The following is a 12879-nucleotide window of genomic DNA, read 5'->3' on the forward strand; positions in this document are numbered from 1 at the left end:
TTTTCATTCTCTCTAGTCTGTTTCTCTTTCAGAAACCCACCATCATTTATTTTCTGCCTCCCACTTGAACTTAATCTTCTTCAAGAGAAAGGCTCTATTTCTGTTGACCACAGGTACTTAGGACATTGCCTGAAAACAATATACTTTCAAATCATTATTAAATGTCCAATTAATTCATTAGTCAATAAGTATTTATGGTATATCTCGTCTCTCTGGCACTCTGCTGAGCTAAAGGATAGAGATGAGTATGGGTATGGTTGCTACCTCCAGGCATGTAGCTGGCATCAGCTCAGTGCCAAGGGAATGCTGAAACAACCAGTATTCTCCTCAAACAGACTTGAGGAGAAAGTGGGAGTCTGGGCTTAGCAAAGCCTCAAGAGAGGAGTGAGGAGAGTGAGAATTGCAAGTGGCAGTATTGCCGCTTGACACATATGGAGCCATCAAAGCACAGCTTAAGACATAGTAAGTCGGATAGTCTAGTTTCTAGTGTAGGGTTTATATACGCAAGAGGTAATTGGAGATTGGGCAGGAAAATTGGGGTCAACCTCTAAAGGGTTTCAAATGGTGGGCTGAGACATTGATTCATAATTCCAGAGATTCCCATGCAATAACATGTAAAATTATATAGTACTAAGCAGGGTGGAGGGAGTTGGCTAAGTAGGTTAAGTTTAGGTTGTCATCAATGATATTTCTAGGGAAGGAATTTTCCATTTTTATTTCTTTCCTCCTTTTCCTCCTGCTCCTCCTTCCTTTCCTTCTCCTCCTCTTCCCTCTGTTCTTCCTCCTGAAGCCTGAAACTCACAGTAGGAAGATTCTGGTTTCCCAGAAGAACTCAGCAGGGGGAAAAAGCTAAGAGCCTAGGCAGCCATCCTGAACGTTGTTCCAAGCACCCTTCATTTTTCCTCATTTTTAACCTTGTTGGAGACTTCAGAGTTCTGGGCTCTGATCTAAGTATTGATGTTATTTTCAGACTTGTAGCAATATGTGACATTTCAGCAGACACTGGAGGATCTATAGAGTTTATGACTGAGTGCACAACAATAGAGCATCCCTTCTGCATGTATGATGCAGACCAGCATATCACTCATGACAGGTGAGTTTGCTAAAGTGGTCCAATGGTGGGAGATACATAAAAATACGTCATCTACCTAATTTTATATACTAGTCTTAAAATACTCAATACATCATTATGAAAACTATGCAAATTTTCAGAGATATGCTGAAACATACTTAAAAATTTGGGAGAAAACTTGACATGCAAATATTTTCTTTTTTAAAAGATTGTATTTATTTATTTTTAGAGAGAGGGGTAGGGTGAAAGAAAAAGGGAGAGAAACGCTAATGTGAGAGAGAAACATTGATCAATTGCCTCTCTCATGTGTGCAGACTGGGGGCCAAACCTACAACCCAAGCATGTGCCCTGACTGGGAATTGAACTTGCGGCTTTTCACTCTTGTGAGACAATGCCCAGTCCACGGAGCCACACTGGTCAGGGCCCCACTGCAAATTTGAACACTTAAATCCATATATTCCATATTAAAATGGGAGATGGGTTACCCAAAAAGGAAAAAGTTTTGTTTGAAAACTCTTGTTTATTTTGTTACACTATTACAAATGATAAGAAGCAAGTACAATGGAATAGAAATCCGAAAAAGTTAGAGCTACAGGTAATATTTTGTACATCCAAATAAAGCATGTTGCTTCTTCTAGTGTCGAAGGCTCTGGGATTCTGATGTGTTCCATTGACAATTTGCCAGCACAGCTTCCAATTGAAGCTACAGAGTACTTTGGGGACATGCTCTATCCTTATGTTGAAGAAATGGTAAGCAAACCTGGAGCTTCACAACAACTCCAAGGCTTTCAACAGAACTGTGGCATAATTTTATCAGTGTTCTGGTCTTTGGTATTAAGAAATCTGTTGTAAAATGAAATGCCAGCCCTTCCATGAAATACTGACTATTATTTTATACATTCTGCTTCCTTCTCTCATGGGGAATATGGTTGTATAACTGTTGTCATGCTTAATTACAATTTGCATTTGCTTCTCATTATGTATATTATGTTCATGACATGAAAGATAAGATTCTCTTTGTTTTCAATTCTTTCTTTTCTCTAGGTCAGTTCATATTGAGGTATTCTTAGTGTGCTGTGATTAACAGATTTGAAAAATATAGGAAATTTTATTAGATTTTAGTCACTAATGCTTAGTTAGGGACAGCTTTTCTTGAGGTCATATATTTTTCACTGTGGTCAGTGATTGACTACTGAAATACTATGTTTTTTAAATTTCATTTATTTGCCAAAGATAAGGTTTTTTCTTCCAGTATTTATCTTCAGCCTTCATGCTAAAACTGGTTTATTTCTATTGCTGACGGTTGTCTGCCTCTGGCAGTGAGTCTCAAGGTATGAATCAGTGGCTGTTGTTCTTTCCCTCCGTGGTTTTACTCTGCAGCTCTCATGCTACAGTGTGACAGTAGTTACGGGACATGGATAGATGAGACTTTGCCTGTGATCTTCTTTTCGTTCACATATTATTTCATTTTGAACCTTTGTTTTCCTCCTAGAATATGTCAGGTGGGAGATGTAACAAGCTTGAGAAAATGCAGGCAGCAGGCACTATTATAATTGGCATGATATTATATTGCATCTACTATGTGCCAGGTAGTATTTAAATTACTTAATGTATTTTAACTATTAAATACTCATCAGAGCCCTATCTGGTAGGTACCATAATTCAATCCATTTTACAGATGAGGAAACTGAGATATGAAGAAGTTAAGACTGAGAAGAGTTGCTGCTGCTGTGTTGGATCTATAATGCTCCTGGAATTGGCAGCATGTAGAACAGGTGGCAAATGTCAGGCTTTACTAGAGACGTCAACTTGCTTTATGGCCTTGAGCAGGACGCTCACTCTCTGAGCCTCAGATGCTTCACCTGTACGAGAAGTGGTTGCTCTTTAAAATCTTAATGGTCCCTCCAGCTCTAACATTCTGTATTGTAGATGTCTCAGTGGCTCAAGGGTATGTATATAAAAAAATAGTAAGTTTACCCAGATGTTTACCATTTTCGATGATCTTCATTCACTTTTCTCTAGCATCATTCCCTGCAGACCTGGTAACTTCCTTGAGCACAATGAGCAAATTTAAAAGTTTCAGATATTCTCTTTTCAGTTCTAAATTTTCCATCTGGTTCTTTTTTTCTCTTTTTCTGTTGAGAATTTCTATTTTTAAATTTGTTTTGAGTGACTTTCCTTTGTCGCCTGGAGCATATTTATAAAAGCTACTTTACACTCTGCTTACATTTCCAAAATTCTGAATCAACTTAGGGTCAAACTTTCCTTTTAAGAATGGATCAGGTTATCGTTTTCTGGTTTTCTTATATTGAATGATCTTTGAATTGATTTTGGATGATGTTGTGGAGATTCTGGGTTATTATATTTCTCTGACAAGTATTGCTTTCGAGGAGCTAACAGACAATGAACTTGGTTAGACTTAAAGTGAAAAGTCTGTCTCACCTGAGTTAGGGGTAGTACCAACAAAAGTTCAGCTCTTTCATCTTTACCTGGGCTGCTGGTATAGTCTGACCTGAACATGCTCAGTTCTGGGGTCATAGAGACTTGGAACAGAGCTTACAAGGGTTTTACAAGGGAACAGAGTTTGGAAGCTGGACTTCCCTTTTTTTTTTCTGAACCTGTCCTTTCAGGCACTTCCCCCTCACACTCCAGAGCCTGTGGTTGCTCTAGATTCCATTCCTGTTTCCTTTGGTCAGAAAGTCATCAAGTTTGCTGCATGTGTTTTCCCTCCTCCTACCACATGGTCCATCCTCATCCTCAGGGCAATGCCAAAAGAATGGGAAAATCAACCACTGTGTTCATTATTTCTTCTAAGTTTTGACACTTTTCCCATAATTGCCTGCTTTTCTTCATTCTCTGAAACCCCCATGTAGATAGTTCTGTTTGTATTTTGTCTAGAGTTTATTATCTGTAGGAAGGATGGAACCTAATGTCCATACGTACCCCCCCATCATAACACATTGATTCAATCAACTTGACTCCAGCATAACACATTGATTCAATCAACTTGAGCCTTTGGTTTTAGTTCACTGTTTTGAATATTAAGATTATGTCTTTCCACGCAATTCTTACCTTATTAGGCCAGGTTATGGAAAATGGTGAATACTGATCTGCTTTGTGGTTGAGTTTGACTGTAAATTTCTTGACAAGTGTTTTTGTTTGGCTGCTCAGATTTCAATTATAAGTTTATTTGTTTTGGACTTTAGAACACAGCTTTTCATTCCTATTCATCCTTGATCAACATTGCCAGTCATGCAGTGCACTTGACCTCATGTAGCTGTCAGGAGAAATGCAAGCTGGGTCAATGACTTCTCAGGAAGGTGTGACTGAGGGTTAGCTTAAGCAACCAAATAGGAATAAGGACATTTCTTAAATAAAATTTTTACTAAAGAACACAATATAATTTTTCACAGTATATAATACTACAAAATATTACAGTGTCACAGATAAGTGACCCATTAGTGTACAGCTCAATAAATTATCACAAAGATGCTACGTGAACACTGAATAAGTGAAAAATAGAGCAATGTTAACAACCCAGAGACTCCCTTGTGTCTCTCCTAGCACTACCTCTACTTCCCTTCCTATAGGTGCCTGCTATCTTGACTTCTAACTATGGATTAGTTTTGCTTTGGGGGGGACATTTTATTTTTCCAACATATTAATTAGTATTCAAACTCACTTCTGATAATTCCAGTAAACTTTTTGGATCTATGTTCTGTTTTACTCTTGTCTTGGTTTTCAGTCAATTCTTATTAGTTAATGTTCCCATTTATTTTTGATTGAATGCTGGATACTGTGTATATAAAATTTTAGAGGTGAATCGAGGTTCTGGATGTTGTGGCAATTTTCTCCAGAGAAGATTTCCTTTGTTTTTGGCAGGAATTGAATAGCCTAAGAGAAAATCCCCTCAATTCAGAGGAGGATGGGAATGATTCAAAGCTGGGCTTTCCTCCTTTGGAGAATTGATAGTTTTCAGTTTACCATTTATTTTAAAATGTAGTCTTTCAGTAGCTGAAATGAAAATCTGGCACTTACTAGGGTCCCCTTCAGCAGAACTTAAATTCCAATTTTTGTTTTTGTTTAGTTGACAAACTCTCCTCATTTTCTCAGTATCTCTGCTGCTTTCTGCTCAACTTTTCGGCATCCCAGTCACTGCACCTGCATGGACAACTGCACCTAGGAATGGTGCCTAATGGGATAAACACCCTCAGAGTGAGGACTCACCTCTCTGGGTAACCTTCTCCAGAATGATGGCGCAGCAAGTCTTTCCTGTCCTTTGAACCTGAATACAGGCTTTTCCTGTTTTACCTGTTGAAAGGATTGGTCTGAAAAGAGCAAATTTACCATTGCTAGATGGAAATATACATTAAAAAATATGATGTGTTTGTGCCTACATAGATAGATAGCTGATAGACTTTTATGCAGTGCAGCAAGGTGAAGGATGTCAGGATGTGAAGTGTTGGTTAGCATTGGGGCATGTGGTGTTGCTTAGATGTCTGATGAGTAAGCCCACTCCTCTAAACTGTCATACCATTTTTACTTATATTAACCTCACTGTAGCCCTCTAAGCACCTTGGTGGGATTGCCTCAGGGGCATTCATCTCTACAGAATCTTTAAGCACTGAACATTTGTGAAAGTTGATGAATGTCTGTTTTGTAGTCTTGATATATATGTCTGCTTACTACTAAAAAATTAAGTATGTTGTCTCTGATCTCTTCTGATGACTACATGGGAGCTGTATTTAAAAATACATGCACTCTCCTGTTTTCCCTAGATTTTCCTTTTGACTTAAGATCCATATAGCTTCTATAGCATTGCAAGGCATGCACTATTATTTTATACCAGCATAGAATATTAGTTTTAGTTGGAGTTGATATTCATTTTCTATTGGAACAAGACACACACATGGGTGGCAAAAATGAAAACACACCTTTTGACTTATAGAAGCATGAGGTCCAGGCAGAGGCTGAGACAAGTATGCAAGTGAGGTGGAATGTGACGTCCATTAGAAAGATGCTAATGAGGTTGTGTAGGGAGAGGCTCTGGCCTTTGGGTAAGATTAGGAAAGGTTTTATGAAAGAGGCGACATTTGAGCTGGTTCTACATAGATGTATAGGATCTGTTCATTTGCACGGGAATAAGAGGCACACTGTGATGGAGACAGGAGAGCGAAGGTGAGAGTTAATTTAGTCTAGGGATTTCGATGAAACAAATGTATGTTGGTTCCATATTGGAAAGGGTCTCAACACCAGAATAAATAGCTAGCAATTAATTTAAAAGAGAGTGATGAGCTCCCAAAGGTATTGTACATAAAAGTGGCATATGCTTCAGAACTCCTGTGGTTGCACTTCTGTATTGGCTGAATTCTAGCAAGGAAAATACAAGTCAATGGAGAAACTGAGGAGTCTTTTGTCTTTCATGTGAGCCTTTCTTTGGAATTCATGACAGTTTTTTTAGTTTTCTTGGAAAAAGTCCACTGAACTTTCAATAATTATTGCATGTATTCACTAATATATTTAATTGTATGTTTACCATTTAATGTAGCAGGCACATGGCAAGATGCCAAGTGTGGTTTCTACCTTCAAGGTGTGCTTGAGGGCAGATTTTAATAAAGACTTCACAAAGGTGGCAATTTTTCAGCTGTACCTTGAAGAATAAAGAGTGGGAGTTCCAGGTAGAGGAACAGAATGCGAGGCATCCACCTGGTGTAGCCCAGAGGGATATGAAAGCACAACACAGATAAGCAGTTCCATGCTGTTTGTAGATCTAAAATGTTGGGTATGAGGCTCAAGGGAGAGCCGAGGCTGGAGAAGCAGAACTGAAAGCAGGGAAATGACCTGCAGGCCTGGCCACCTGCCACCATGAAAGCCAATACTCATGACACAGATACAGAGAATAAGAAAAGAAGTTTATTCAGGTGCTGGTGACCTGAACAGATCACAGGCTCCTGTCCTTGAAAACCATTTTAACCTTTCAGACATTTTGGCCCGATTACATGGGAAATCGCGGGGAAAGGGGAACTGTGAATTTCTGGAGATGTGCAGTTCTTGCTCAGGCTTATTCTTTCTGTTCCGATGTTGTCTTTCAATGAGTGCCAACCGCACGCACACCTGCTGTTTTACTGGCAGCATCAGTGTTCCTTACTCCCGGAATAGGCTGTTCAGCTGTAACGAGAACTTGACCAGAGATGGAAGTACAGGATTCATTATATCCTAGGATTTGTTACAGAATACATAATTTTGATCACTAGATTGGTAGCATTAAATCATGATTACAGAACCAGTCTGTAGAGAATCTTGTAGGCCACCCAAGGAGCTAGAGGCTTTATCTTGAAGACATGGGAAAGATACTGAGTTATTTTAAATAGGCACAGGAGAAATGATGAGATTTGTGATTTAAATGAAAGATAGCCTAGGTGTCTTGTGTTTTAGATGTGTGAAAGTAGTTTTTTGTTTATTTTAATATAGTAAATAAATACTTCCCTGCCAGCCTCTGGTAGGGTGAGTGGCTAGATTTTAACCTATGGATAAGAGGGGGAGGGGACTGATTGTGTTATTGGCCCTAATGCCCGGACCATCAGAAGCAACAATACTGGTTTATATGACCTTTACCCCCTGGCAGTCTATTCAAGAGATGGATACCTTGATAAAAAAAAAAGAGGGAAATGAGGAGGATGTTGGGGTGTTAGTATGAGAGATGTGGTTTTTGTTGTTTGCCTTTGACTCATTCTTGCAAGAAGATAAAGACTGATAAGAGTGTGAATAACTTTCTGAGATCTACTTGGTGAAGTCATTTTCCCTGACACTTTTGAAATGCTGAAGTGTCTACACTCAGAACTGATATTGACCTGCAGGAGATTTCCTACTGTGCGCTTGGGCGGGCTGTTCTCTGGAAGACCTGTAACAGAATGCTGGCCTACGCAATTCTGAAACAGAAGTGTGGGCTTGTTTGCCTGCCTCGGAGACTCCCAATCCCAGAGTTTGGTGAAAGGGAAAGGAATTGTTTATTTAAAAGTTATACAGATTTAGAACAATGGTGGAATTCTGCCATTAAGTCCCACTCCCTTTAAAACACCCACAAATACACACGCCCACTCCTGCCTCCCTTTTGCCATCTCACGTCGGTTTCAGAACATGCCAGTCAGAAGTACTATCTCTCAGGAGAAAGAACCAGAAGTTCACCACTCAGGATTCCCCCATCTCAGTCCAGCATCTCAGGCATCTCCCACTAATCCGTGGTTGGCTGGACAGGTTCTACAGTCCTCAGTACCATCAACCTTGTTGTCATTTTCTCCAGCTCTTAATCCAAAAATGCATGACACCTTGTCATGGTGGGCCAGTTGGGGTCCTTCTGTGCCCTTTCAACCCACATCGCCAAGAGCATGAATGGTTGCCACGCCTGGTTTAAATCCCAGCTGGAGCTTCCTAGTAACCCCATTTCCGACTCCTCCCACAATGGCTTACCTCTGCCAGGTCTCTGTTTCCATTGTTAGTCTAGGCAGGTATGGCCCTGTGACACAGAGTGAACATACTCTAAGATCTTATACAGGCACAGCAAGCCCCCCGGGCTACATCATGGGTTAAGGTCTTGCTGATCCTGGAGCAAGACAGGCACAGCTATTTAGCATACCTATGAATCTAGCCAAGTTGCCACAGATATGCAAAATCTCCCAAGTGGCGCTCTGCTTCCCCCACCCCTCAAGCCATGGCTATGGAGGTTTGGGGGATTTTTTTCTCTGACCCCTGCTCTACCCCCATTATGGACCCATTCTCTACTTATAAAAGAACAGTACAAACACTTGGAATGGGATAAAGGCCCTAAGAATGAGCACTGTAACTATAAAGCTTGTGGTGATATTTGACATCATGCACAGTATGACACATCGAACCGGTGAGGAAGAGTAAATTTTTTTGTGTTTCCAGCAAGCAAAATTTGATTTCATGACTGTAATCAAATTTTACTTTTAAAGTTGGAACTTATTTTGAAACAGTCTGTCCTTCAGGGCAGACTTCATTACTTGTAGAAGATGTTTATTTACAATTATTTATGGATCTTCAGAAACTTTTCTAAATTCTTTTTTCTTTTGACTAATATTTTAATATGAATAAAAACACCAAGAAGCCTTCTTTGCAATGTCATTTGTCTCTTACCAATCTTATTTTCCCTGCAGATATTATCAGATGCAACACAACCTCTTGAAAGTCAGAATTTTTCTCCCGTGGTACGAGATGTAAGTTGTGAAATTACTTTTTTCTATAAGTGTATTTTTTTCGCTACAATCCTCTCTCCCCTCTCTCCCTTTCCTTTCTCTCTCCCCATCTTTATCTGTCTCTTCTCTATCAGTCATGAGCCCATGTTTGTGGGACTAAACTGTGGATATTAAAGAAATGTCTTGTGTCATATACATTTAGGCAGTGATTACATCCAACGGTACATTGCCTGATAAGTTTAAATATATCCAGAAACTCCGAGAGAGCAGGTAAGCATTGTTCTTATCTTGGATCTGATGAGTATTTTTTTATGTTTCAATGTGAGTTCATGAAACTAAGTTTATACAAGATGTAAATTTTGAAAATGCCTATAAATATAGGAAATCCAAAGTGGGTGATTAGCTGGAACCAGTGTAAATTATTTCCCCCTGAACTGTACGGCAGCATTATTTGGGCTTTCTAATACCCTGTGTAGGCTTGTGTGTAAACCAACACAAATCCAAAAGGCTGTCCTTTGGGGCGACTCTCTCTCCAGCACTTTGCATTTTGCCCTGCCTCTGTTACTTTGTCAAAGGAAATGAGCATGCTAACCCTTTCTGTGGTGCTTTCAGGCTGGTTTTTAGTTGAGGTTTTGGACTCTTTTTTATTTCGTATGATATTTAGGAAAGTGAGCTCTTGGTTAGAGATTAAGGGAAGAAAGGAAATGATTAGAGGTCACTTTTTCCTGGAGATTCTTATTAGGAGGAAGGTGTCAAAAAGTTTCATGGGAAATCTACCCAAGAGAATAGTTCCCACAGAAAGGTACTAAGCTAAGGTCCTTGTTTTCTTAATTGATTTTGTACTCAAAGTTTGAAAACATTGACATTTCTTTGGAATGTTTCAGTCCACTTCAGCTGATTACATTTGATTTGTGTTTATATCTGCTCCAGGCGTCTATTCCTATCTAACAAAATAACCCATGCACTGAGTTCTCAGGAGAAACCAGAGTGGGAAAACTAACAACCACCCAACAAGCAAACAGACTTCTTTCTCAGTTGTTGTCCCTGTAAGAAGTAGATGAAGAGATCTGCAGAGATCAAGTACACTACTGTTATGTTTTTCCATATGTATTAGTTTGCTCTTGGTTACTTTTTATGTATCAATGAAATGTTTGGGCAGAAGACAGCAAAAGTGTAAAATTTGTTTTCTTTCTTTCTTTTTTTTTAAAGCAACTAGCTGTATAACCTTTTAGAAGAGTTAATTATTGGGGAAATATGACATGTATTTGTTTTTCAGAGCTCTCTGTATCTTTTGACATCATTACCTGATGATCTCTTAGGCTAATCCTAGAGGCATATCTAACATGACTAGTTAGACAATAACATCTTCACTCTCACATACCATGTTTTATGAACCAGCAACTACTCCAACAACTGGCTCCAACTACTAGGATTTCCTGCCCTTCTTCCCTAGCAAAATCTTGTGCAAAGACAGTGACACAAAGATTGCATTTTTGAAAGGAAATTTTGTTATGCTGCACCCTGCCTTATTCTTACATTCTCTGTGTCACTTAGCACAGTGATGATTAACCTGGAGTGGTTTTAGGTGATGATGAGATGGACCATATTAGAATCTAGGTGTAATTTTTAAAAAAAATGTATTTTGAACAATATATTTAGATATCAAAATAATATGTTTTAATTATATAACTATAGAAAGTGTTATTAAGAAGGATATACTATAACCAAATTATAGTGGGGGTTATTTTTGTTTCTTTTTTTTTGTTTCACTTTGTTTTTTCTTTTGTTTTTCGGGAGTTTTTTTGCTAGGTGGAATGGGATGGGGGTGAAAGTTAAAGGTGACCTCACTTCATCAGTAATATAAATGTTGGGGGTAAAGAGGAACAGGAATATTTATTTATTTTTTAAATCCCCAGCTTAGGTTATTTTTATTATTGATTCAGAGAGAGAAAGGAAGGGAAAGAGAAGTATCAGTGTGAAAGAGAAACATGATCGGTTGCCTACTGCACACACCCTGACCAGGGATAGAACCTGCAACCTAGGTTTGTGCCCTGACCAGGAATCGAACTCAGGACATTTTAGTGTAGGGGATGATGCTTCAATCAGCTGAGCCACCTGGCCAGGGCTACAACAGGGACATTTTATACTTATAGATATTTTTGTTTACTTATAATTAATAAAAAGGTTAAAGTTTGAGAAATACTCTGGTCTAAAAGATCCCAACAACAGGGCCTGATGCTTAAGTCCCTGGCACCAGGCTGTTTACGTGGTTTTGCATTGATACCTGGGAACTTGATTCAAAATGCATTTAATGAATACTTTCTATATTAAAGACAAAATAGACTGAGCATTAATGGGTTTATAAAGATGAGTAAGACTTAGTCATTTTCTTGGAGGTAATAATTTGTTGGAAAGACAGAGTTGTCTGTCAGAAAGGTGTACATTCTTAACAGGATAAACTTGTCAAGAATTAAATTCCTGCCTGGTAACTTGTCTCAGATTTCTATATGTGACCCTAGACATTTGTGATTTCAAAGTTATGGTTTCAACTGTCCTCAAGTGATCCAAAATATAAATGACCAAACAAATGTCTAATATGAGTAATGATAATCTCAGACTGTATGTCAGATTGTTGTGCAGAATGATACAGTTTCTGAGGTAAAGCCCCTAGTACAATTTTGAATCATGTCCCCTGGGAGGAGGCAGTGTGAGACCAAGTTACTGAGTTGTGAGTAAGACCATCAGTGGGCCAGCATCTGCACCTCACTAGTCAAATCCACAACAGTCTGTGGACACCTGCCTCAGAGATGTCAGGGTCCATTGTCCACTGTACAGAATCTAACATAATTAATATAAAATGTCGGTGCAGGGAATTCCCGTTGAGGCTCTTATTATGAATACTGTGGGAAAGATCATGGCTTTATGATTTTTCATGAAGCTTTAGTTTGGCTTGGGGACAGTAGGATTCTGTTATTTAAATTGTTTTTGGTTAAATGATTCCTCCCCACCTGCCTTTTTATTCTTTTTCATAGAGAACGTTCTCAGTCGCTGTCAATGGCCACCAAGAAAAAGGTTTTGGTCCTTGGAACTGGTTATGTCTCTGAGCCTGTTTTGGAATACCTGTCACGAGACCATGATATAGAAATAACCGTAGGTAAAGGAGCCCTAATTTTTGAAGAAGGAGAGCTAATTTCATATGTTTACTCTGTGAATTTTAAATGACTTTTTTTTAATTTGAAAAGTATTTTGGAGATGTTAAAGTGTTTTGCTTTCTGACTAGGAGAAGGAAATCTAAAATTTGGGCTTCTTTATTCTTGAAATAGGCTCTGACCTAAAGAGTCAAATTGAACATTTAGGCAAGAAATATAATATTAATCCTGTTGTCCTGGACATTAGTAAACAAGAAGAGAAGTTGGGCTCCTTGGTGGCAACCCAGAATCTTGTCATCAGGTTAGTATTTAGCAAGAAATGATGGCTGTATATTTTGTTGATATTGTTATTTTTGTTTCCTTATTTTTCCCCCTTCTGTTTTCCTCTCTTCTCCCTTCTCTAGTAAACTTTAGTTTTAATTATGTATTGAGAAAAGCGCACAAA

General features: G+C 38.8%; 1 protein-coding gene across 2 annotated transcripts in view; it reads left to right on the plus strand.

Annotated features, from left to right (window-relative positions):
• AASS (aminoadipate-semialdehyde synthase) overlaps nucleotides 1–12879 on the plus strand; it is a 66745-nt gene that overhangs the window by 24103 nt on the left and 29763 nt on the right. For both annotated transcript variants that reach the window (XM_045847568.1, XM_045847561.1), the window contains 6 exons: nucleotides 971–1093; nucleotides 1711–1822; nucleotides 9247–9306; nucleotides 9488–9555; nucleotides 12318–12439; nucleotides 12609–12735. In XM_045847568.1, the coding sequence (XP_045703524.1) occupies nucleotides 971–1093; nucleotides 1711–1822; nucleotides 9247–9306; nucleotides 9488–9555; nucleotides 12318–12439; nucleotides 12609–12735 (612 nt within the window). The remainder of the gene's footprint in view (nucleotides 1–970; nucleotides 1094–1710; nucleotides 1823–9246; nucleotides 9307–9487; nucleotides 9556–12317; nucleotides 12440–12608; nucleotides 12736–12879) is intronic.

Source organism: Phyllostomus hastatus, unplaced genomic scaffold (genome assembly GCF_019186645.2).
Source record: "Phyllostomus hastatus isolate PE091 unplaced genomic scaffold, TTU_PhHast_1.1 phas_contig_118, whole genome shotgun sequence".
Classification (NCBI taxonomy): Eukaryota; Metazoa; Chordata; class Mammalia; order Chiroptera; family Phyllostomidae; genus Phyllostomus; species Phyllostomus hastatus.